At 29.6% G+C, this 27,069-nt stretch overlaps 3 protein-coding genes across 3 annotated transcripts; 1 reads left to right on the top strand and 2 right to left on the bottom strand.

Moving 5' to 3' along the window:
* Nucleotides 1–236: 236 nt before the first annotated feature.
* On the bottom strand, nucleotides 237–902 carry LOC134828811 (uncharacterized). Its single transcript, XM_063841798.1, has one exon. It carries the CDS (start codon nucleotides 900–902, stop codon nucleotides 237–239), a length of 666 nt encoding a protein of 221 aa, XP_063697868.1.
* Nucleotides 903–1,516: 614 nt separating this feature from the next.
* LOC134831352 (uncharacterized) lies at nucleotides 1,517–2,488 on the bottom strand. The gene has a single exon (XM_063845069.1). The coding sequence runs from the start codon at nucleotides 2,473–2,475 to the stop codon at nucleotides 1,756–1,758; it is 720 nt and encodes a 239-aa protein (XP_063701139.1). The 5' UTR covers nucleotides 2,476–2,488; the 3' UTR covers nucleotides 1,517–1,755.
* A 7,285-nt stretch (nucleotides 2,489–9,773) lies between these two features.
* On the top strand, nucleotides 9,774–25,104 carry LOC134828812 (uncharacterized). Its single transcript, XM_063841799.1, has 7 exons — nucleotides 9,774–9,816; nucleotides 20,710–23,235; nucleotides 23,897–24,242; nucleotides 24,304–24,478; nucleotides 24,539–24,684; nucleotides 24,760–24,895; nucleotides 24,958–25,104. Exons 1-7 carry the CDS (start codon nucleotides 9,774–9,776, stop codon nucleotides 25,102–25,104), a joined length of 3,519 nt encoding a protein of 1,172 aa, XP_063697869.1.
* The last annotated feature ends 1,965 nt before the right edge of the window (nucleotides 25,105–27,069 follow it).

A 27,069-nucleotide genomic window follows, 5' to 3' on the forward strand; every position in this document is an offset into this window, starting at 1 on the left:
CTCTTTATTGCTTAATGAAGCGTCAACTTTTCTCTGAGTTCTCAAAGAATGAGAGGTAAAGCTTATTTACTAACTAAATAAAAATAACTAAATTCATAAACATAAATAAATCATTTCTTAAAAAAAAAATTTTTTAGTCATCAGGCTTCTTATTAAAAGGATTTAAACGAGGTAAGTTGCGATTCCGTCCAAAGATCTTTTTATTTACATGTAGAATTAAATACTAATTTTTTTTTTCAATTATTATTGTACCCAGATTGCTGACCAGAAGCATATCCGGTTGCAAATCCAGTACTATAAGAGCTTTGATAACCTGAATTTTGTCCGTTATTTGATCCATGACCGCCAAAGTTTTTTCCATGGGAATTGTCATTTTGAACAACTACCGTTTGTTGTTGTTGTTGCTGTTGTTGACCTCCAGAACCGTGTCCATGACCTTGAAATTGACCTTGACCAGTTCCAATTGCTTGACTTCCATGATCTTTTTGAATGACAACTGTTTGTTGTTGTTGTTGTTGCTGGTTATTACCTCCATGAGAAAATCCTCCTCCATGACCTTGAGAAAATCCTTGAGAGTTAAAACCAGCTCCGTGATTGTAACCACCATGATGATGACTTGACTCATCCTTTTGAATTATCACAGTTTGTTGTTGTTGTTGTCCACCGCCATTTTGTGCGCCGCCGTAGCCATAATTATAACCATAACCACCTCCCTGGACAAAGCCTTTGCCGTAGCCTTCTTGACCGACAAAGACAGGACCGTTTCCAGTCGAAATAGTTCTCCGAACATTCAAAAAAGGTAGTGACACTTCCTTGTGATAAAACTTATCCTTAAAGAATAATGGAGATGCCGAAGCAGCAACAAGAAGAGCTGCTACAATTGTCAAGAAAAACAATTTCATGTTGTGAGTTTTGTCGAAGCTCAAATAAAACTGAGAGTCACTTGACAATATTTGCATTTATATGCAAAAAGTTAGCTACAATTTACATACGTAATCAAAAAACGGTAAAGTTTGTTATTTTCTTCAAGATTCAATTGAAATGTATGATAAATGTGATAAATATCGGAAATACCACTAAAACTCCCCTGAGATTCTCTGATTAATTAAAAACGTTAGATTAAACGATTAGATTTCAATACAAATCGCATAGTAGAATGATTCATTTTATCGATACTTCGCACGTTTTACACACTGAATTTTCTTGGAAGGGTTTATTTATTTAATAAGGCGAATAAATTTAATATTTTCATTATTTTCCCATGAGGATTTATTAAATTTTGGTTAATATTATTTTCAAATTTGAGCTTAAAAATGAACAAAAATCAAATAAAATCTCCTAAAATAAAAATTTTTGAAAAAAAAAATTATTTTGGTCACGTAACTCAAAATAAAATTTTCTTCTACATTTCGATAGTACATGTCTTTTTAAAGCAAGTTTCTTCTGTTTTTTGAATTTCAAAAAATGTCAAAAATATTTTTAATTTATATTTAATTTTTACTTTTGCCTCTGAATTTTTTCGACAAAATCGAGGGTTCGACAAAAAATGGATATATTTAATTTATTCGCCTAAACAGAGTTAATAAAATTCATACTTTTATAAACATAAATAAATCATTTCTCAAGAAAATTTATGAAAACATCTTTTTTTAGTCATTAGGCTTCTTATTAAAAGGATTTAAACGAGGTAAGTTGCGATTCCGTCCAAAGATCTTTTTATTTACATGTAGAATTTAGTGCTAAAACTACTTTATTTTAATGATTACTGTACCCAGATTGTTGACCAGAAGCATATCCGGTTGCAAATCCAGTGTTATAAGAGCTTTGATAGCCCGAATTTTGTCCGTTACTTGATCCATGACCGCCTCCTTTTCCTCCAAAGTTATTTTTATGGGCATTGTCATTTTGAATAACTACCGTTTGTTGTTGCTGTTGTTGACCTCCAGAACTGTGTCCATGACCTTGAAATTGACCTTGACCAGTTCCAATTGTTTGAGTTCCATGATCTTTCTGAATGACAACTGTTTGTTGTTGTTGTTGATGGTTATTACCTCCATGAGAAAATCCTCCTCCAGACTGAATTCCTTCTTGAGAAAATCCTCCTCCGTGGCTATGACCTTGAGAAAATCCACTTCCAGAGTTAAAACCAGCTCCATGACTGTAACCACCTTGATGGTGTCCATTAAATCCTGACTGATCCTTAATTATCACAGTTTGTTGTTGTCTGCCGCCATTTTGTGCGCCGCCGTACCCATAATTATAGCCATAACCCCCTCCATGGGCAAAGCCTGAGCCACCTCCGTAGCTTCCTTGACTTCCGTGAATCCCATAGCCAGGACCTCTCGAATAAGTTTTCTGAATATGTAATCCAGGCAGCACTACTTCTTTGTGATAAAATTTGTGCTTATGCAACGTTGGAATTGCTGAAGCAACAATCAGGAGCGCTGCTGCAATCGTCAAGGAAAATAATTTCATGTTGTGAGTTTTGTCGGAGTTCAAGTACAACTGAAATTCACTTGAAAATAATTGCATTTATATGCAAAAAGTTAGCTATATTTTACATACGTAATCAAAAAACAGTAAAGTTTGCTATTTTCTTATTAATTCAATTGAAATAAATGCATAAATATCGGAAAAACCACAAGAACTCCCCTATTATCTCTTACTATTGAAGTTAGATTAGACGATTAGATTTTAATAAAGTTCGTAGTAGAATGATTCATTTTATCGATACTTCACACGTTTTATACGATTACTTTTCTTGGAAGGGCTTGGTAAAACCTATTTAAACTTAAACTTTCATAAGAACTTTTTTTTAATAAAATATTCAATTACGTATTCAATATTTTAGTTTAGATCAATTTAAGAATAAATAAATTAAATATTTTGCCCTGCAGATCGCTATTTTACTCTTTTTCCTCGTCGATACGGTTTAGGTAATTATTTATGATCCTATAGTACCCAGATTGAAGATTTCAGGGGGAATTTCATGGAAACCCTTATTTTCTGACGCTAAGCTCAGCGTTTCTTTCAAGTCGATTGTTGAGTTTGTCTCCAGATTTGTTTCCAGCTGCAAGAGGAGACTTTTGGATCTTGCTAAATGATTTAGGTTCCGCTAAAATAGTGGATGAACAAAATTTTTCATGTCACGTGCCACCTAATCTGGAGCAATTTTATGCAAGTTTTGTAATCATGATTTAATTTTATGCTGAAAAACGTAAAAACATAAAAAATTAAACAAAATTCTTACCTATGTAGACAAAGAAATATTTAGTGTTGTAACTACAAAAATTCTACTTCCTGTTCTATGAGTTATAGTCATCCTCATTGGTTGTCAATTGTTCTTTTTGTACTACCAGTCATGAATTTTTGATGAATTTTGTGTAATTATTCGCGATAAAATCACAAATTAATCGTTTTATGAAGAATTTTTGTGTCTCTATTTAAGAATATTCTTCTTCAAAATCCGCTTTTAAGTTTCTTTTAATTTTAAAGACGCATTTTTGTCCAAATTAATTCATCTCAGATTAAAATCATATACATTTTACATGCTCCGATGCGCATTTAACTCATCAAATGTTAATTAGAACACCAATTTTTATATTTAAACGTCCGCATACGCGTCACAATGTCTCATTTGCACTTTGATTCTTGGTTTCAAAAGAACATGATCTCATAAAAAAATTCTAAAAACTAGAAAAATGTTAAAAGTTCTTTTATTATTGGTGCCATTTTTGGCAACACTTACCTTTGGAGCACCAGTTGAGGACGACGAAAGGCATGTCAGCACCACAAGTCGTCATTATTTGCCAACGACGACGATTTCAGCAACCACTTTTAAGCAACAATTGCCAGCAATCACCGTTCGACCACCTCGCCCGGGAAGTCAGAGCTCTGATAGAAAGTCTGATGACAAAAATATCAGTGATGATGACGAAGATCGGTACAACAATCAGCATAATAATAAAAAACCACAATTTGAAAAGGACAATAATCGGTTCCCCAGTTTTGAAGAATGGGAAAAATGGAAGAAAATTGAGGAGTACGAGAGATGGAAGAAGATGAATGAGGAGGAAAAGTGGAAAAAATGGTCGAAAGAGAAGGATTTGTGGCACAAAATCGAGGATAATGACAAGAAAGATGGATGGTCAAAAGAGGAAAAGTGGAATAAGCCACCAACTTTAGTGCAAGAAGATAACGATCTTACCTATTGGTTGTTTAAATTGTACTGTCCCCCGTATATTAGTAAGTATTTTCAACTTTTTTGATTTTTCAAATTTGAAAATAAATTTTAATTAATTTTTTAGGAAGTGATCCCCTTCTCTTTAAACGCTATTACGACGACTATTGGCCAGTGGCATCGACAAAATACAGTTATTGGCGAAGATAATTTTTTTTTCTTTTAACAAAAAAATTTTAATCAGTAAATTTTTATTTAAAATTGAGTTTTTAGCCTGTAAATTAATTTAATGTTTTGTTAATTATTCACTTGACTTTAAAGAGTTTTCTAGATCATTCTAAACAACGAAAGAAAATCAATAGAAATAATCTAACAATTTAATACAATAAAATAAATAATTGAATAAAATATTTTAAAAGTTTTGAGAGAAGAAAATCATTAGATGACTTTATATTTTAAAATTTTTAATGCTCAATTTTTCATTGATTTAAAGTTAATATAATTTTATTTAGTAATTTTTAAAATTAATTTTATATTTAGTAATTAATTTAATAATTTTTAAAAAATGCGATATTGTATCATGAAAAGCTTCGGTTATTACTTGTCTTTAAAATTTTTTTTTTTTTTGAAAAATGAGGAAAATTAACATTTTTGTAGTAAAGTTTTTTTTTTAATTTTTAATCATCAATTTAAAAATAATTAAACATTTTTTTATTTTTTTTTTTCTTTCTTTTAACAATTTTTTTTTTATTTTTTTTAGAATTTTTTTTTTTTTTTGAGGACATTTCGACTACAATTCGATAAATTTAAAAAAAGTCGGATTCTTTAAAATATTTTTTACAAAAATTCGAAAAATCTATTTTTTCACAAATAATTCCAAAGTTAAATAAAAATAATTTTTACGTAAAATTGTTTAAAAGTAAATAAAAAAAAAATAATTCAACTTTTTTCTCACAAAATTAATTTGTTTTAATTTTATTGGAAAGTACCTAATTAATTAGAACAATATAAGAACATCGAGAAACTTTGTTTAATTTAAATAAAAATAGCAAAAAATACAAAACAAGGCTTTTAAATGCGGGTAAATACTTACATTTCTTTGTCTAGACTGGAATTACACTTGCTACTTAGTAGTAATTATAAATAATAATTTAAATGCAACTTCCCACACGTAGCGGTGCAATATTGACACGAAACGCATCAACTATCGATAAATTAACTAATTTTATGGAGGTGCTATTTTATTCATTAGATGAGCGACAAATATTTACGGATGCAAAATTAATCGTAATAATAAGCAAAATTAGGAAGGAAGTAAGGATCACATTGAAGTTTTCATATAAATACGGGAGCTTCACTTGCTAAATTCATCAGTTCTATTCTAACTCTCTTCAATTAAATAATTTCGCGAAAATTAAATTCTCCATCATGAAATTATTTTTCCTTACATTCGTCGCGTGCCTCGTAGTTGCTGCTTACGGGAGTCCAACTTTCCTCCATAAACATCTGCAACCGTATCCCGTGCCCATTCCTTACTATCAACCAGTTCCTCAATTTTACCCGCAACAAGGAGGTTACGGAGGTTATGGACCATTTGGACAGGGACAACAGCAAACGGTTGTCATCAATCAAGACGAACAAGTTTTTGGACCAGGACATCCCGTTGGACCGGCAATGCTTCCACATGGACCTCTTAGGGGACCTTTCCCAGGTCCACATCCCGGACCATATTGATTTGAATTTGGTTCTAAATTGGCTTGACTTGTACACGAATGTCTTTTTTCATTAATTTATTATTTATTGAATAAATTTTTTTGACGAAATTGGATAAATTTTGTTTTATTATTTTTAGGCCGCTTTAATTTTTTTTTGAACTTCTTGACCATTTCAAAAAAAAAGTTACAAATATCATCAAAATTGACCGTTTTTTTGTCTTTTTTCATAATTTTTCAAGAAATTTTTAAAATTAAAAAAAAAATATTTTTAAGAATTTTTGTATTGAAAAAGAAATTCAATATGAATTTTCTTCTCTAAAAATTTAAAAAAAAAATGTTTTTCAAAACTTTTTGAAATTTTTTTTTGTTTAAATTTTTACTCTTATATCAATTTTAAGTTATCAAATCTCAATAGAGATACCATAAAAACAACTACAATATATATCAACAATGATCAAAAATTGTTTGAATTTTGTCGTTTTGTATGAAAATGTATTGCAATTTTTTTTTTTATTTTTTTACCTCCCTCCCCCCATTTTGAAAAAAATTTCTTGGAACAAAAAGATCGAAAAAATTTGGAGCGGCCTTGCAAAAAAAAAAAATCTTCAGTCGTCTAAATTTTTGTTTCAAAATTTGCTCGTAATCGTCGAGTTTTTTCCGTAAAATAAATGAAATGCATATTATATCGATAAATTAACTTATTTTATTGAGTTGTTATTTTATTTATAAATTGAGCCATTAATAAAAAATAATATGTCGGAACCGCATTAAAATGTCAGTATAACAAATAGAAAAGGTTAACCTTTGAATTTTATTTTAGATTTAATTCTTCAACTAAATACAACGAAAATCCCCAAAAGCTTTAAAAATTAAAAAATTGAGCCAATTTAACCCATAAATTTTTTTTTCAATTTCTTAAACTTATGAAAAAATAGTCTAATTTCTTAAAAGTTCTGTCAGTTTTGTACATTAATTTTCTAATTTAAAAAAAAAATTGTTAAAAAAATTTATAAATTTTCACATTTTTTAAAATTTTATTTTAAAAAAATCTTAAAAAATTAAATGAAAAAAAGAAAATAAAATTTTTGATTTTTAGTAATTAAAATTTCATAAAATCTTTCATTTTTTTTTTTTAAATAATTAATTATACTTATTTTAGTAGAAAAGCAGGGATTTTACCTAGATACCGAATAGTAGAAATCCTTTAACTATGCAACGATTTTCACACTAAAAAATTCTTCAATTTATAAATTTCTGATACCTAATCTTTTAATTTTCTCATATTAAAATTAATATTTTAAAATGTATTCTAAATAGAAATTTTTTAAAACTTCTTACTGATTCTATGAAAAAAAAAATATTAAAAACTAAATTTTTTCAGCAAAAATCCGCTCCTTACCTACATAAAAATTCTCTCATTTTGCAAACACTTACAAAAGACTTCAACGCCAATAAAGACAAAAACCTGTCCGAAAAAGGCATGCAAGACGAATTTATGTCACACATCGCGATAATACGCAATATTGCATTCCACCTGCTTTAACGTCGTCTTCTTCTTGTTCAATTTTCTTCAATGCATTGTACGTCCGAAGAAGAAACTTTATCATATCTATCCGTTTATTCCGTACCACAAACTGCTCGTCTTCAATGAATATTGACTACTGTCCAGAGATGTGAAATTTTGGCGTCTCTCTTGAAAAAAAATCATAAAAAAACAGTAAAAATATAAACAAACTGCGATAAAAAATTATGCATTAACATACCAGACCATTCACGTTGAACAAGTAGGAATTTAAAATTCTCTCTCTTTTGATCGTCTTCGTTGAAATTCTCTCTATTTCTTCACACAAACATTTATTTTGCTATCATCGGTACCACACTCGTCGTTGCTCGATAAAATGAACGTCCCATTATTCATTCGTCGTGTACTTGAAAAGCACTACCTTGCATGAAAAACTTTCTTTTTCTCGTTGTGAAGTTTCATTCAACTTTAATTCAGTCCATGTTCAGCTGCGGTCGCGATCGGATCGGTTCCGTGTTCGCATCACAAACGCAAGGTGGAATTACCTACAAAAAAAAAGAAAAATAATAATAGAAGCGATATGTGATTAATAAAAAAAAGAATTATAGAGAGAGATACGGATAAAAATAAATATTATCGACACACATGTGTGTGACACGTACGTAAGAAGCAATTGAATACCAAGTGAAAAGAAGTTGCTTGCACATGAAGTGAACGTTGATCAAGAAAAAAATATTTAATAAAAAAAATATTATTAGCATGAAATACGATAAAAAATAAAAATTGGGACACAAACACATCAATTGCTGATTTTTAAGTGATTTTCCCAAAAATAACATTAAATTGGGTCACTATGTAAGAAAGTCCCTAACAGTCGGAGTCAGTATACAAAAAAGGGTTAATGCACCTTTCATGCACTGAAGTAACATTTAAAGGTCAAGTGAAAGAGATATGAATGTCGCACATTTGTACGCGAAACCAGTACAATTAATCAGCGTAACAGCAACAACAACAACAACAATTTCACCCAAATATTTCATTAATCAGATATAGGTCAGTATGATTTTTTTCTTGATTTCTTTCATTACTTACTCTTACTTAACCTTACTTACATTTTTTTTCGTAAATTTACTCAATGTTCCTCTTTCTCTCGACGTTTCGTTTTCTTCTTCTTCATCGTCGACGTCCAAAAATAATTTTTTAACATGTCCAACATATTGCCCAGTTAAAAAAAATTTGGAGAAGAATTTTGTTAGATAAAAAAAGTAAATTGTGTGAAAATATACTTTAAAAATAATGAAAAAAAAATAATTTAAATTATTAAAAAAAAAATAAAAATTAATTAAAATTATTTAAAAAAAAAATAAATAAAAATTAATTTAAATAATTTTTTTCCTACAAATTTCGTTTGAAAATAATTTTAAAAAAATACATAAATAAAAAAAAACAATAATAGAAAAATTATTTAAAATTAATAAAAAAATAATTGATCACTAATTTAGTAAAAAAATATACAATTTTTTTTCCTATTTTTAAATTTTTTAAAATATATTTTTTAAATAAATTACAAATTAGTTGGAATTTAAATTTCTTAACTCATTTTAATAAAAAATTGAATTTTAAAAACTTTTAAAATATTTTGGCCTATAAAAAATATATTAAATTGTTAAACAAAACTATAATAAGATTATCTACAACTTCGAAGAAAAATTATTTTATCTTATATTAAAATAATATTTAAAAAAAACTACAAAACAATTAAAATAAATTTAAAAAAAATAAATAAAAAAAATATACAAATTTAATAAAATAAATTACAAAACTATTTCAATAACTTTTGATAAATAACGAGCTTAAAAAATATTAAAAATGTTAAAATAAAAAAAAAAATCAATAAAAATAAATTTTTTATTTTTTTCAATTATTTTTTTTTATTGAGGTTCCTCAACTTTTTTAGTCGAGTATTGTATTTTTAACAGGTTTCTTCTTCTCGCTTTTAATCACACACAATCATACGAAACGTACGTGGAATCAGAGTCAGAACCATCATGCGTATGTTCGATGGTGAAATTCACATATATACACACACACACGAAAGAGACGTGTGATGTTTTTTGTAATGTTACAAAGATTTTTAAAAACGAGCCCAGACGTGCATCGTAACACGAAATGAATTTAAACAACAACATAAAAAAAAGATGCACGATGATGAATTACTCGGCCCACATATGACGTGTTTATGATGCATTTTTACATAAATGTGTTTGTGTGTTAGTTTTTTTCGGAGTTAGGGTAGCAACAAAGAACAACAATTCATAGGATGGACAGAAAAATAACCAAAAATTTCACTAAGAAAATGACTAACGACGAAGATGACGGAAGATTTTGCGAAAGATTGTGTAAAAAAAAATTGTAAAACAGCGTCAGGGAGTGGCTGAGTCATGAATGTCGTGTCGAGCCTACCTAGTTGAAGAAATTATGATATACATATGACGACGAATGGAATGTTCATAAATATCTTTAATAATAAATATTATAAAAGAGACGAAGAAAAAAAAACGAGAAGGAATTTAAATAGATTGAACGAGTGCTGTCGATCTATTGTTAAGGAAATACTTATGAAACAACAAAGAAAGAAGGAAAATAATGAAAAAGTGAAGTTTTTAATAAGATCTTGTTAATTATTAACAAAAGAGGAGGAAGGGATCAATAGACTTTGTAACAAAAGGAAGTTTGAAATATGTAACTTTTTAATTATGATGAAGGAGATATTTACTTTCATGGCGATGACCAAAGAGTTTCAAAGAGGTCGATTAAATTTTACACAAAGAGTTAAAAAACAGGCCGAATTTTTGAATTAATTTTTATTTTGAATGAAATTCAATTTTATTTTTTTAAAATTAATTGAATTAAATTTTTTTAAATCTAAAAATTTTTTATCTGATTTTTCTATTGAATAAATAAAATATTTTTTCTTTTTTTTTAATTTTAAGCTTTGACGCTAAAAATATTTTTAATCTTGAATTTTTGACAAAATTTTGAAAATCATGTTAGAAATTGGAAAATTTCTTAAAATTTTTAATATTTTTTCATTAGAAATTTTAAAATCATTCAATTAAAATGAATTTTTTTTTTTAACTTTTTGTCCCATGCCCCATTTGAAAAGTCGAAAATTCGATGGGGCAAAGTAAAAAAAAAAGTTGAAAATATCATCAAAATTAAACGTTTTTGCTCTTTTCATATTTTTAAAAAATTTTTAATTTTTACGAATTTTCGTAGGTATTTCAATTTTTTTTTATTCTTTTTGCCAAAAAAATACTTGAAAAAAAGTTTTTGGGACAAAAAATTAAAAAAAAAAATTGTGAGCGTTCTATAATATTAAAAAAAATAAAATATAATTTATCTGAAATCTTTATTATTTGTATGTATTTGTTAAAAGAATTATAATTCGGAATAAAAAAAATAAATTTCGAGCACATAAATGTTTGGCTTATAAAAAAAAAATAAAAATTAACGACCTAGTTTAAAATTTCGTACGAAAAATCATTTTTAATAAATTTGGTAATAAATTGAAAAACAGTTTTATCATCTTATAAAATTTTAAGAAATGAAGGATATTTTAGGTAAATAAAATCCTGTTTGGACAAAAAAAATTAAGATGCATCTCAGGCATTTCTTTACAATTTCTTATGAAAAAAATGTTGACATCACAATGTTCATCCAGAGTTGATTGAAGTTTATTTTTTTTATAAGTTTTATTTTATTTTTTTAAAAAATATTCTCGTCTGATTTAAAACTATTTTAATACTTTTTTAATCGACTTATTTTTTTTCTGAATTCTAAATTAAATAACCAAAGAAGTTGTTTTTAGACTTATAGAACTGGTTTCATAAAATACTTTTTTTTATTTAATACTTCAACCGATTAAAGATTTTTTTTGAAAAAAAATATAAATTTAAACGAAATATTTTACTAAACAACAAAAAAAAATCAAAAACATTTCTAATCACCAAAAACCCATCACTCTTGTCCAACTAACCCAGATCAACGTCTTGCTCTTTCATCCACCATTGTCTGCCTCATTATTCAAAACAACATTCTTCTCACTAATTTACTAGAAAAACCACATTTCCATCAAAGCAAACACTTTACCTTAAAGTAATTTTCAAGTCCCGGCAGCGTTGCATGTTCTCATCTCATTACTGACCTTGACACTAAATCTCTTTCCCTCGGAATTCTCGATTATTCTTCTTTTCGTTCTTTACTGTTTTAAAAAAAAAATTAACGCATCCAAAGAAAACAGGTTACGAGCTCATAACGAACTTGACCGTGACTTTTAATTTCGTTTTTTAAGCAATTTTTCACGATGATGAGCCGAAAAATTTAATGCGTATGAATAATTGGAGACTCGGACAGAAATAATTAATTTAACGGTCCGAAATTAACTTTTTTTTATGTGTCTTGTGTGATTTGTTTGCCGGTCTATTTATTCTTGCTTGATATCACTTTTTTTCGGATGCACGAGAAATTCTTGGTGGGAATTGGCTCAAGACTGACGAGGTGTTATTATCTCTTCGAAAAATCATAATATTGTCTCGTTAGTGGCAACAACAACGTTACATTGTAAGAAACAAATCGACAAATTCTTTTTTTTTCAGACACATAATTATTACATGGTGTTTCTTTTTCTCACTTTGTACAAAAAAAAATATTGCTCATGTGAATTTTTCTTTTCTTTTCTTTCTTGTTTGCTAAATTACTGCTTTACGTTATTTGTTTTATTTATTTTTTCTTGTTTTTATTTTCAGATAGACGAATATTCAGAGACACGTACCAATCATAAGTAGTCCGGAACATAACAAGTGCGCGCGAATTCCGAGTGAAAAGCAAATAATGCTCTAAAAATGAACGTAAAATTGATCGAATTAACGAATTTGGCGAAAATTCAGTGCTAAAAATTTGACACACGAAAATCTATGACACGAAAAAGTGAAAAAAAAATTCAGAATTTTATAAATAAATAAACACAGTGAAAAAAAAAACACAAAATAAATGAAAAGCAACATGCAACGAAAAATAAAACACACATTAGGATTATTTATGGCACAACTGGTGCTACTGCTGCTCTTATCAATACCGTGTGGTAAGTATTACAACGGCATTTCTCGTTGTTCGTACGGAAAAACTTGTTGCTTGATTTTTATTTTCTTTTTTTTTTGTGTTGCGCTAAAGTTGTACTTATGTGTGCAAACCTCTCTAAATGTGTTGAAATAATGCGGTTAATGTGCTGTATCTGCGGGTGAATTCTACATATCTACATGCGATTCAATGACGTAGAGCATGAATATGTGAAGTTGAACTAATTATTGGATTGTTGAACGGCGATTGTTGTGTGGATGATGAACTCATTGTTGGAAGAAATTTTTGCAAATTTTTTATGTTAAAATTTTTCTGGTCAATTTTTGACGTTTTTTTTATTTGTGTCAAAAGTGTGTTGAGTAAATATTTTCGTTGAAAGACTTTAGTTTACAAAAAACGGTATTATGTCCGGTGAACACGTAAAAAAATTATGAGTAACGCATTCGAAAAACGTCAGTGAATATTACAACATTGTTGGGTTATGTTAACATTTTTGTATTCAGTGCCGTTAGTTATTGGAAAAACCAGAACGTGTAATTAAAGCCAAATGCGATTTTTTGATAAATGTTGACAAGTGATGATAATGAGTTGATTTATATTTTTGAGAAGGAAACTGTTCTTTTCAATTTGAGATCTAGGCTGAAAAAAATTTTATTTAATTTTAGTTGGTGATCAAAATTTGCAATGAAAATAAAAATAAATTTTCATGAAAAATTAAAAAAAAATAAAATACAAACTGAAACTCTGATGAAAAAATAAAAATTTTCCTGCAATTGTTAATTAACAATTTTTTTTATTTTTAAATAATCATTTAATTAAAGTTGAAAAATCAAACAAAAAAATGTTTTAAACAAATTTTCAAAAGAAAATCCAGTTTAAAATACTTTTTTTTTTTGAAAAATTATTAAAATGTTAAATAACAAAAAAAATCCTAAATTTCTAAAATTTGCTAAATAATAAAATCTGTTTGTTGAATAAATTGGACAAATTTTAATAATCAAATAAAAAAATTAATTAATTTTTTCAAAATAGTTAAATAACAATTTTAATCATTTTTTTTTTTTTTTTTTTTTTTTTGAATAAAATTGTTCAATAAATTAATTTTATTAAATTATTTAAATAAATTATTAAATTTTGATTTTTTTAAAAAACAAAATCTTTTTGAAATATTCTTTCAAAGGATTTAATACAAATTTAAAGAACAATTTTTTTTATGTGAAGTTCATAAAGTTCATCGAATTGATCATCAAGCGTTAAACTTTAATTTATTTCTTCTGTCTCGCTTCATTTTTAATGCATTTTTTTAAATCTTTTTTTAATAACACAAAGCGAAGAAAAAAATTTCGTTTTTAAAAAATGAGCTTTTTTTTAATTTAAAAAAATTAAAATTATTACTAAATTTATTTTAAAATAATTCCCGGGCGAAAAGGTTAAATCGCACAAATGCATACAATTCAAAAAGTCAAGCTAACAAGTCAAATTTCAAAATTTTTCCAAATCATTTTTTGTTTAAGTTTTTGTGTTGTTTTTGCTCTGTTATTGCATAAAAAGTAAATTTGAACCTAAAAATTTAGAAAAATCTTGAAATTGGAAGACTTAAAAAATCTCATTTTTATATGAAATTTTGTGCAATTGTGCGATTTATCCTTTTTTTCAAAAAAAAATTTCCCAAAACTACCCCTTAGAGATTAGATAAGAAATTTTTCTGCACAAAAATTGTTTTTATTGGCCAATTATTTACTTTTGTGCGCTTGAAAATGAAGAAATAGTTTATAAATAAATTTTAACAGCTCAAAAACCGTAAAAAACTTTAAATCGTTTTTTCTCAGTTTGTTAAAAACTGCAGTTGTGCGATTTATCCTTTTCGCCCGAGAATTTATTAAATTGTTTAATTAAAAAAATCATAATGCGCTTTGGCAATTCTTTTTATTCAATTTTTTAAAAAATGTTTCAACTCCCTTTTTAAAGAAAAAGTCCATCAAAATAATTTTTTACTCCTACATTCCCTTATAAATTCTCTTTCTTTATATTTTTTGTTCGATTCCACCTCTGATATAAAAAAAACTTGAACGATTAACTCACCGTCATTCCATTTGCGTCTCTTTCATTATTTACTTGACTATTCATTGCACACACAACCGCACAAAAAATAATAATAATAATCCAAAAGACACTCCACGTCATTCGCACACACAACAACAAAAAAAAAATAAAAACTTTCATTTTCACATCCTATTTCGTTACAATTTTAAACTCACACTTTGTTAAACAAAAATAAATTAAATAACAAAATAAAATCGTACGGGGAATTCCATATTGAGAAATACAGACGCTTGCTGTGCTTGCCTTGCTTGATTGTCATACAACAACAAAAAATGACTCATTTTTGCCCATTTTTTCTTTCATTTCTTTTCTATAAGAGTGTTAAAAGTAGAAAAAAATCAACTTTGTGACTGATTTTATTTGCATATATTGAAATTTTATTTGATGGTATAATACATTAGATAAACATTTATTTATTTATAGAAAAAATAAATAAAATGGAAAGTGCACATATGGAAGATTTTGCGAATATTAATTCATCAAAATCACGCTTTGATGATTTTTTTGATAAAAATGTCTCGTTAGTTCTGACTAAAGTTGCGCGACGCCTTTGCATTGCGGAAATATTTGCATATTATGTCACGTGTATTGTTTAAAAAAAGTCAGAAAATTTCACCTGATGTCACCCACGCTTCGATATTGACAAGAAATTTTGCTAAATATTTATCAAAATTTACTTTAATCTCTATAAAAAAAAATGTGTGAAATTAGAAAATATTTTTCTTCACAAAATAATTCATTTTTGTCCAATTATGTTCGGCAATTCAAGCGTAAAAAACAACCTAAACTCTCGTTTTTATCAAAGAGTAAAAATTTATTTCCGTTCCCTTCATTCCACATTCCAAACAACCTTAAAAGGCATAAAAAGCGAACAAAAGGTTGACAAACTCTTAGCCCAAAGCAGACACAAAACTGCATAAAATTGAGATCAATTGAATGTGCGAACGATAATCAGCTGGAAAAATGGTGAAGGAAGGAAAGTCATTGTTTTTATATTTCTGTGCGCGGCGCGCGTTCGACTGAGGGCTTTGCACAGCAATTAAATAAAAGTGAAATTGTTATTTTTGTATTTTTAAGACAAATCTTAGACGCGTTTTTCATTGTTTCAGTTAATTTACTTTTCGTTTTGAGCGAAAAAAAAATCTATTGTATTCAATTTGCTAATTTTATTTCTGAGGAATTCTTTTAATGGGCACTTTAAGCAAAAGTGAGAACTAGAAAAAAATGCTTGGACGGTGATTAAAATTAATTAATGGTCGGAATTTGATTAAGAAGTGGTTTCACTTTCAAAGTGACTTTAATGACCTTTTGGACCAAATATGGAAAAGTTTTTAAGATTAATTTTACTTGAAATAATTTTTTTTGTAGAAAACTTTAGTAAAATTTCTAAAATTATTTTGAATAACTTTTTACGATCCTGGAAGAAGTGCGGGAACCTGCGAACCTCGTTCCCGGGAAATTTTCAAAAAATAATAAAGAAATATTGAATTTTTAAGAGAAAAGAATTTTAGAATTTAAATTCGAGAATTAATTAAAAAATGTATAAAATTGACTTAATTTAAGATTTTTTTCATTATCTTGGGGTAAATATAATTTTGGAAAGTGAGTTTGGTTCCCGGGAAAAAATAAACTTTTTCCATGTCTGACTTTTTAAGTCAAAGGCATCGAAATATAGAATTCCTTAGGCGAATAAATTTAATATTTTCATTTTTTGTCCCATGAGGATTTTCTCGAGGGGGGGGGGAAAAAAAAAATAAATATTTTTGAATTTTTTGTTTGTAATTTTTTAACATTTTTAGACGTTAAACGTTGATTCTTAAAATTTATTTAATTTAACTTTTATTTATTTTCAAATTTGAACTCAAAAGTGGAGAAAAATCAAACAAAATCTCCCAGAAGAAAATTTAAAAAAAAAAATTATTTTGGTCACGTGACTTAAAAATATTTTTCTTCTACATTTCAATAGAAAACGTCTTTTAAAAGCTAATTTCTTTTGTTTTTTGTATGATTTTATCGTAAACAATAATTTTTCAATTAAAAAATTCCAAAAAATGTCAAAAATATTTAAATTTTTAATTTAATTTTCGTCAAAATCGGAGGGGGCGTCAAAAAATGGATATATGAAATTTATTCGCCTTAATAAAAAAATATAGAAAAATATAGTTGATTAAAAAATATAGTTTTGTTTTAGGCTATTTTCGGTATTTTTGAATATTTTCGACTTTTTTGTTGATTTTTGCTGACACAATTCGATCTGAAGATACTTTTCTTCTAAAGATCGACAAATCGATTAATAGAAGCTTATTAAGACTTTTCAATATTCACAAGTATATCCCAAAATCTAAAGTAATTTAATTTGAAAAACCTCAATTCATCAAAAAGTTTCATGATACCAGTCCATTTCGAATGCTTGCAGTAGTTCTCATGTCTTACCATCTTATCTGAAAAAACAGAAGGTGTCATTAAAACATAAAAAAACGTCAAATGAAACAACAAAACTCCATCAAACTTCCTCACCTCACTGGTAGTTAGGAACATCGATCACCGTTATCACTTTTTATGCGCATTGTATGCTAAACAAACATCGTTTTTACAAGTTTTGCATACAAAGTAAAGCAACAAAGCCATTGATGTGGAAATATTGATTTTAGATAACACTAAGCAGCAAATATAGATTGTTACACAAAGACAATGCAACTTATTATTCAACAATATCCGGCATGCGTTTTTAGTGCATTTCTCGTCCATTTGCGCTGTGAAACCTAGAAGAAGACCGTTGTCCGTTGCCTGTCACCAATAAATTCTTGTTTTTTGACATTTCACGAATATTTCTAGTTCACCTCATGCTAAAAATCTAACTGTATCTCCTACATCTGAACTACTGGACTAAATGCTAGAATCGTGCAAAAAGATTTATTTTTTTAACAAAAATCCTTCAATCTGATGTATTTACAATTATTTGCAATTAAATGAAACTGTATCAATCCAGTTACTTTTTTTTTGCGATATGATGATGATGTACATTTGTGCAACTTTTTTTTCTTTAACACATGATGAGAGATAAATACAAATAAATACATTTTAATCGCGAGCATAACGAAGCAACGTGAAATGAAAGGAGAATGGACGAAAAATGCAAATTTATTTCTCTCGCTTTTTTCGGGCTTTCAAGCATATCTCTGCGCGAGGTGTGCAAACAATTCAGTGTGAAACTAAATTTTGAGCGCAAAAAGTCATCGCGAAAAAGTTTATTGCACTGTTATGTTATTGAAATGTGTTGTTTGGTGAATAAATAATTAGATAGCGATTTTATTGTTATGAAACAGTGCGTTGAATGGGTGATTGTCGTCGAGGGTACTTATTGTCGATGAATATTAAGTTGCACTTTTTGTTAGTTTTTTGAGTCATTGTGGTTTGGAATCTTCACTCAAGTGATGTTTTATGAATTTTTTTGATGATTACTAAAAAATTTCTTACTTTGTTTCAATGATTCTTCGTCATTCGGAAAATCTAAAGGTCTTTTAACAGAAAATTTTATAGATGATAATTCATTTGGAGTTCAAAAGACGAAAGAAAAAAATTACAAATTTTATTAAATTACAAAATAAATAATATTTTGATATTTTTTTCATCCCAAAATTTTTTTTTTTAAATTCGATAATTTTTTTTTTATTTCAAAAAATTATTTTTTTTCCTTTAGAAGAAATGGATTGAAAATAAATAATCCAAAAAATTTATAATTATAAATATTTTTCGAAAAATAATATTTTCTAAATTTCCTTAATACATTTTTTTTAATTTAATCCGATCCAAATTTTTTTCTGTTTTTGTCCCATGCCCCATTTTCAAAAGCCGAAAATCCAATGGGGCAAAATAAAAAAAAGTTGAAAATGTCATCAAAATAACTATTTTTTGGCCTTTTTCCATATTTTTTCAAAGAATTTTCAAAATTTTTTAAAAAATTTTCAATTTTTAAGAATTTTTTATTGAAAAACGAATTTAACATGAATTTTCTTCTCTAAAAATTTTTTCAAAAAAATTAATTTGCAAATTTTTTTGACAGTTATTTTTATGAAATTTTTTTGTTTAAATTTTTAACTTGAAATACTCTGAGATCAATTTTAAATCATCAAATCTCAATTTAAATTCCTCAAAAACTACTAAAATATTTATTAAGGGCCCAAATTTGTTAAAATTTTGTCATTTTGTATGAAAAAGTATTTCAAAACTTTTTTTTATTTTGCCCCCCCCCCCCCCATTTTGAAAAAAATTTTTTGGGACAAAAACATTGAAAAAAATTTTAATTAAATTAAAATTAAAAGAAAATATTAAAAAAAAAAATATAAAAAAAAATTAGAATAAAAAAAAAGAATATTTACCTACCTAAAAATATTTTTTGACCAATCCTCGAACTTTTTAAAGGTACATTGAAAAAAAATTCTAAATTTGAAAAAATTATCAAGATTACTTTAAAGCAAACAATTACCTTTAAAAATAGACAATCGGTCAATAGAACGCACCTCAACTGCCACTTCAAGCCATTATTACACCACATGATCAAGTCATCCTTCGTTTCTGCTCAAAATCAGATAAACCAACAAATTGTCATAAGCAGTCATAACATTTTCGTGCCACGTCAATGTGACGTCTTCTGTGCAATACTGTCTTTTCTATAGGTAATTTTCGGCCTATACAACAATGACGACGACGCCAATTTAACGCTAGCGAAAAAAACTCGTGACAAACGAAAGTAAAACATTATAGTTTCGCAAAACTTTAACTCGTCGTTCGTATATTATTGTTGCAATGGAAGCGTTGTTTCACGTTAAGTTGAGTAATGCAGAAGACAAAAAGAAAAGAAATCGTTTTTGTCAGTTATTGTTTGTTTGCTGATGTGCTATTGCTCGTGGTTTTATGCAAGTGAAGAGAGCTGCATTGCAAGACGGTAGTTGAAGGTCATGCCATCGAGGCAGTTGTCAAAAGGAAGAGAAATCACGATGTGCCAATAAAACGTTGACATTGTCAAAAAATAACTGAATCTATCATTAGCACGTCTTTGTAGAGTTCATTCATCGCCGCATTGAATCGTGTCTTTATTTGTTTTGTTCGAATATAATATTCTTGTTAGAAGAATACTAATTGAGCAAATCGATTCATTGAAATCCGAATATGGACACGACAAAATTCAGAAGAATGCTAATTGAACATTTCTTTTTTGTTGTTGAATTGTCGTTGTTTGGTGTGAGTGGTAACGGTATCGCACTTTTTGTCGATTGACAAGTAATTTCTGAATTTAAATGAGTTGGGAACAGTTAGAGACGCACTTTAGAATTTGAAGCCCTTATTTGCATTAACAAGAACATGGTTCTTAATAGGGTCGATGGAGAACCTACCGTTATTAAATATTTAAAATTTTCCGAAAATTTTTATTTCTTAATAACTAAAAATTTTTTCAGCTCTAAACTGAAATTTTTACAGCCTTTTAATATTTTACTAGGCTTTTTTCGTTTTCAAAAATTTAAAAGCATAATTTTTATCGAAACGGTAGGTGGAAAAAAACGATAGGTGCTCTATTGACCCTATTCTACGGCCTCGCCTGCTAGTCAAAAGTATGTCGTTCCAATCAATTTCATTTGTCACCACTAGTAATTTCGAATGACTACGAGTCAGTTGCATTGATTGTCCCCCCGCCTTTGATTGAAATTAGAAATTTTTGAGGTTTGACCAATATCGCTGTCTTACCTTATGTAGTACCTTAAAGCTGTAAAGAAAAAAATAATGCTGAACAATTTATTTAGATAACGGTCGACTAAGCAGTTATATGCGTATGTATCGATTTCGAGTGAACAGCACAGAGAGAGAAAGAATATGAAAAGAAAGACCAATTGCTGCGCTATAAATTATTATCAAAATAAATTAGACCTACTTATGTGTGAAAGATGGATGACTGGGTAGACTAGCACACCGGCATATTTGTAACATATTTTTTTTCTTTCTTTCTTGATTGATGTGTTGATTTAATTTTTTTCCGTTTTCTCTTTCTCTTGCAGCGATCGCCGAACACTCGATATCACAGATTTCACCGAAATCCGCCACGTTAGATAACAGATTAAATAATGCCGCAGAATATTCGGCGTCGAGCGTTGTTCAGTTGGAGTCCTCAGAAACAATCAAGGATGACACTTCGAGCTCTGTTGCAAGTGAAAAACTCGTTCGTGTCGAGAGATCAGCATCCCCCATCCTGAATGACATCGATCCGGTACTCTCATCCAGCGTTAATGACAAGCATTTGGACCACAACGACGTGTTTCGAGACAAAGCGGGGAGGTATTACGAAAGTATACAACCGACAAGCTCCTTTCACGCCGCTAGCGATAGCGAGTCGTTACGCACCGCCAAGGGATTAGACGAAGATACCGATCATTTTTTATCGAAAAGGGGTCCTCTCGCTTCTTCGGGACCCCAAACCAACAGTCCGACCAATGCTACTCTGACCTTCCCAACTGCATTCCCCCCACATCCGAATAATTCCCTCAAGGTATCTGGTCCACGGCAGAATAACAATCCCGATATCCAGGACATCATTACGGGAATTGTGAAATTACTCAATGGCAATGTGAATGTTCATGCGAATGGACAACCAGGAAACGGAAATCGACGCCCAAGCTCGAATCGGATAAATAATCGTGGTCCCCCGAGAATTTCGGAGACACAACCTATTCCGGTGGATGACAACGCGGGAACAACAAATCGTCCTACAGTGCCTCCATATCCTTTTGACAGACCTGAAGGACCAATTAGACCCTTTATTCAAGGAGTTCCGATCCCGGAGCAAATTGTTCCGTCAATGCAGCAGAATTACAGACCGGGATTCGTGTCACAAAATCGTCTTCCATGGCAGAGACCTCGACCACAAAGACCGCCATCAAGAAGACCACTTCCGCCGTACAAACCAATCCCGATACCAGAATACAAACCCGAAGAAGACGTCACCATGCAAAATTCTGAGACCTTGAATGCTGGAAATATTAGTATCGCGAATCATGATCATGACGAGGATGAGTCCCAATATGACATTGTGGTCGATGGAAATGAAGAAACGCCGGGAACGACAACAACAACGACCGAAAATGCCCCAGAATTGAACGAAAATGAGGAAAGTAACGTGAAATCTTCGAGTTCTTCAGTTATTGAACCAACTGTGACGACAATTATTCAAACGACATCCGAAGTTAATCTCGTTCAGTCTTCTATTGTCAATTCCAAAGAAGAAATTGAACCGACAACTGCTTCTATTTCAACTTCTGCCTCATCTTCATCAGCTATAGAGCCATCTTTCACAGAAACAGTTCAAACGACATCAGCTCAACTCAGTTCTGTAACGCCCAAATTAGAGACAGTCGTGAAAAATGCTTCCTCTGAGGTACCAAAAAATACTTTACCTCCTTTTATTAACTCAACTCCCGTAAATCCTGGCAAATCCACGAGTATGGTTCTTCATCCACGACCTGGAATCGTCTTAGATGATCCCGATTTCAAGCCAGGCGGTGGTCAAGGTCATCTTCATCGTCCCAGACCCCATCAGAATCGAATTCCAATTCAACCGACTCGTCCTCCGGGTTATGGCGAGATTTTTGACATCACATTATCCGCCATTCAAGGTCCCGGTGGCGGCGGAACGAAACAAACGGTGAATTTGAATCAACTCGGACATCACGGGCAAATTGCGCCAACAATTGTCGATGAAGCTGATATCATTATCTCTCCGAGTGGCGATCAAGGATCCGTTTTTATCGATGGAAAACGGACTTATATCAGCTTATTTGGCGAAGAAACCGAACAAATTCCGAATATCGCGCCAACAAAGTCATCAGCTCCTCCCCTAGTTCGTGCCACGACACATAATCCACTTGCTGGCGTCACAGGAACGGGATATGCCGTCGCTGAAACAGAAAAACCTGTCTCGAAAGCTCCTGGTTATGGGCAACAGCAACGCCCTCATCATCGTCCTCGACCGCCACCGCAACAACCGCCCGTGCGAATTGACACTTGCATCGTTGGCGACGATTCCACTTGTGATCTCGCGCAAAATGAAAAGTGTCGCACCGAGGGAGGCGTTTCGAGTTGTCATTGTCGTCCTGGGTATGCGCGTCGTAAGCATCGTGAACCATGTCGGAAAATTGTGTCAATTTTGATGTCGCTTCGTGTGGATCGGATTTACGAAAGACGTGTCGCGTGGGATCGCCAATTGTCGGATCACACAAGTGAGCCTTACAAAAAGTTGAGTTTTGAAACGTTGAGAGCTGTGGACTCGGCAATGCAAATGACGCCGTTTTCGGATGAGTTTATGGAAGCAAAGGTCAATAGGATTTACGATGGAGATGCGAGTAAGGGAACGCCTGGTGTTTTTGTCAATGTTACGTTGAGACTGGAGGAAAATGGACAAACACTGAGTCCGTCGTTGAAGAATGACGTGCAAAGACATCTTTTGGGAGTCATTCATCGACGGAATAATAATATTGGTAACTCGGCGTTGTATGTGGAGAGTCCACCGGGTTCTGTTACTAATTTACAAGGTAAGGTTTTCTATATTTTTTGTTTAAATTTCATCAAAAATTATCGTTTTGATGATTTTTTAAATAATCTTTTTAAAAATTTTGATTTTACACAATATTTTTCAACATTTTTTTTACTGGAAGGTGAGAAAAATGTGAAATGGAATTCTTTCTATTTTGTAATTTATTTTGATATTTTGTAAACAATTATTTTAAAAAATGAGAGAAAAATATTTTTTTTTACAATTTCTGTCACAAACATTCGTGTGTTTGGAATATTAAAAATGATGAAAAATAATTTTCTTATATTTTTCAAATGTTTATTTTAAATTTTTTTTTAAATTATTTTTTTTAATTCTTGATAATATATTTTAATTCTTCTAATTTTTTTATTACTTCAAAAAATTGAAAAATTAATTTTTTTTATTTTATATTTCTCACACCTGTCTGTTATTTTAAGTATTTTTTTTTATTTGACAAAAAAATCTTAGTTTTAAAAAATTTTGAAATTACTGAAATTTTATTCAATTTAACTTAATTCTAAAAAAATGCAAAAAAAAAATCAAAAAATCTATTTATTTGAATTTTTTTTTCTTTTTTTACTTCTCTTAAGGAGGAAAAAATTTCATAAAAATTTTATTCTTAATTAAACTTTTCTCACCCATAAAAAATCATTTTTCAGATTTGGACGAATGCACATCGCCCGATCTCAATGACTGCAATCCACATGCCAGCTGCACAAACGTTTGGGGCAGCTTCCGTTGCGAATGTCATGCTGGTTTCCGTGATCCGTGGGCCGATCAACCACAACGAGCGGGTCGCGAATGTCACACCTGCCCCGATTCGCATTGTAATAATCGCGGAACTTGCAGTTATGACAACAATGGAGCTCAACAATGTACCTGCAACGGCCAATATTACGGAGCTCAATGCGAAGTTGATGGAGAAGTGTTGGGAGTAGCGATTGGAGCGTCCGTCACTGCAGTCGTCATCATCGTTTTGACTCTTGTTTGTCTCGTCATGTGGAGGTGAGTGACCTAAATAATAAATTTTTAACAAATTTTCATTAAAATTATTTTTTTTGAACAGTCGCCGATGGCAAAAAGAACAAAAAGCAGCAATGGGAAGTCCAATTTTCGGATATATGGGCAACGGAACTGTCAAAACACCAGTTATGGGTCAAACACCTTACCAAGTGACGCTTGAGGATCGTATGCGATGGGCACAAATTGCTGATGTGATGGCTCAATCGAATCTTTATGCGGTAATTTTTTGTTAAAAATGTCAAATTTGAGTCAAAATTTCAATTTTTATTTATTTTTAGGCTGAACCAGTTGCTGGATCGACTCGTCCCTCCTCAGCAGTGTTTGGATATCCAACTCTTCATACGATGGGCAGCATTGGTGGCATGTCACTAGCAGGAACTTTGCCAATCCACACTGGAAATCTTCCGCCAGTACCTCTGCCAAGGTAAGAATTTTTCTCCTAAAATAAAAAAAAATAAAAAAAATATTGAACTTTATCTATAAGTGTTAACAATTTCAGACTCAACCTTACTCGTCCATCGGGCATGAGAACTCTCGAAAACAGCAGTTCCAGCGAGGAAGAAGATCGCACAGATCTCCTAGGACGCAACTTCCAAGTTCCCCGACCAAAAAGTCGAAGTAATGCGAGCATAGCGGTAAGAATTTTCAACTAAAAATTAAAAAAAAAAATAAATTTAATTTTAAAAAATTATTTTAGGGTCAATCGGGCATCTATTATGACGTCGAATACGAACCATCTGGCATGGATCTGTATAATAGTAACAACCAAAATCGCCAAGGCACCATTGGCAACGGTGGTGTTGGCATCCCCTTGAGTACTTATGGTGCCTCCTATTACAAATAATGACCTTCATCATTAGGAAATAGAGAAAAGGCCAAGTAAAACTCTAAAAAAAATACAGAAAAACAGTCATAATTATAAAGAAAACCCGAAAAGAATTTTTCTTTTTGCTCAAAAACTCCCAAAAAATCACTTGGACTCAATTTTGTACATAAATGAAAAAAAAATGTAAATTTTAAGGTCTTAGTTTAAGAAAATTAAATAATTTATACAAAAAAATTAAATAATTAATAAGTATTAAAAAAAATATTGTAGAATAAATTAAAAATAATTTATGGATTGCCTTTGAATACTTGTAAATTGTTCTCAGACTGATATTTCTTGTTTAAATTTAATTAAATAATTAAAAAAAAAATAATTTTTTGTTACAATTGTTCAAATAAAGAGTAAAATTTAATTTAATGAATCCGCGCATTCTCAATTATTTCCCTGAAATTCTCTTTCCTACATTCCTTCATAGATACCCAAATAAAAAAAAATCATGCATCGCGCCATGTATGAGTGTTTGCGCGTGAAAATATATCGGAAAACTAGCACATTATACGCGAAAAAGAGAAATGTGTTATGAAAATTATTCTTTGCGAGCATTGCATTCAGTGTTATTTTGACGCGCCGCGTTGTCGTATCGTAAAAAAAGTCGGTTAGTCGTTTACGATAAATTATCATAAAAATTTTCGGCGATACTCCAAAAAAAAAATAAATTTTCAATGTTTTGAAATTTTGACCTCCTTAAAATAAATCTTTACTGTGATTTTTCTGTGATTTATAAAAATATAATTTTTTTCTTCATAAAGTTTTTGAAAAAAAAATCGATTGTTATCAAATCAAATAAATCCATAAATTTGCAGTGCAACCAACCTGACCCATAATAACTTTTCCGCGTTGCACACAAACAAACAAAGCGAAAGAACGTTAGAACAAGAGGCGAAAATGCCAGCCGGTACCATTCGAAATTGAAGGTAATTGGCACACCGACACCTTTTCACAAAACAAAAAAAAAATCAAAAATAAACTACTTGTTGTTAAATTCCGATAAACTTAAATTTAAATGGTTCGCGATTAAATTGTTGTGCACCAAACAAGGATGTTATTAAAATATTACAACATAATAGCGAGAAATTTTGTGTATTTTTAGGTGAAAAATCAAATTGTAACACCTAATTACATGTTTTTTTTTGCTTGATTTTTTATTTTATTTTTTTAATAAAGGCATCAAGCCGAATCATGTGTTATACTGCAAATGACCGTGCAAAAGTCATGATTCTTTCGGCATAGAGGAGATACTTTTGTGTAGAATAGAGTGTGTAATTTATTTATTTGGTGAATACAATTATATAGTACTACGATTACTCTATTTCGCCAACGAATGATTTCTATTTTTACTAACGCCGCGATATTTACGAAATTTTTTTTTAACTCATTGAGGACAAATTTTTTTATTATCAACGAGATATTTATTTTTTTTTATTAAATTGAAAAAAACATATTTTAAAAAAATTAATCTGAGTCTAAAAAATATAATTTTGGACATTCTTAATTGTAGAATTTTTTACAATTTTTTTTTTAATTAATAAAAATTATTTTTATTTTTTTTAAGAATTTTTGAACGACTTTTTGCACATTTTTTATAATAGCAACAAAAATTTAAAAATATCAAAATTTGTGTAAAAACCGAATTCAAATTCATATTTTTTTTTTATTTTTCAAATTTTAATGCAAAATATTTACCTTTTCGAAGAAACGTTTAAATTTTTGTTTTTTTTTTTGTTTTGGGCAAAATAAAACAAAAAGTTAAAAATTTCATCAAAATTGACCAATTTTTGGTCTTTTTCCATATTTTTTCCAGAAATTTTCAAAAGTTTTTAAAATATTTTCGATTTTAAAGAATTTTTGTATTGAAAAACGAAACTTTTTTTTTAATTTTTTTACAGTTATTTTTACTAAAATTTTCGAAAAATTTCAAATTTT

Source organism: Culicoides brevitarsis, chromosome 2 (assembly GCF_036172545.1).
Source record: "Culicoides brevitarsis isolate CSIRO-B50_1 chromosome 2, AGI_CSIRO_Cbre_v1, whole genome shotgun sequence".
Taxonomy (NCBI): domain Eukaryota; kingdom Metazoa; phylum Arthropoda; class Insecta; order Diptera; family Ceratopogonidae; genus Culicoides; species Culicoides brevitarsis.

What these genes read in the sequence shown, in the direction of transcription:
- LOC134828811 (XM_063841798.1), bottom strand. Translation starts at nt 902, where the DNA reads ATGAAATTGTTTTTCTTGACAATTGTAGCAGCTCTTCTTGTTGCTGCT.
- LOC134831352 (XM_063845069.1), bottom strand. Translation starts at nt 2,475, where the DNA reads ATGAAATTATTTTCCTTGACGATTGCAGCAGCGCTCCTGATTGTTGCT.
- LOC134828812 (XM_063841799.1), top strand. Translation starts at nt 9,774, where the DNA reads ATGACTAACGACGAAGATGACGGAAGATTTTGCGAAAGATTGT. An exon ending in AAGATTTTGCGAAAGATTGT is followed by an intron (nt 9,817 to 20,709) that starts GTAAAAAAAAAT and finishes TTTCTCTTGCAG; the next exon opens with CGATCGCCGAACACTCGATA. An exon ending in CTCAATCGAATCTTTATGCG is followed by an intron (nt 24,479 to 24,538) that starts GTAATTTTTTGT and finishes ATTTATTTTTAG; the next exon opens with GCTGAACCAGTTGCTGGATC.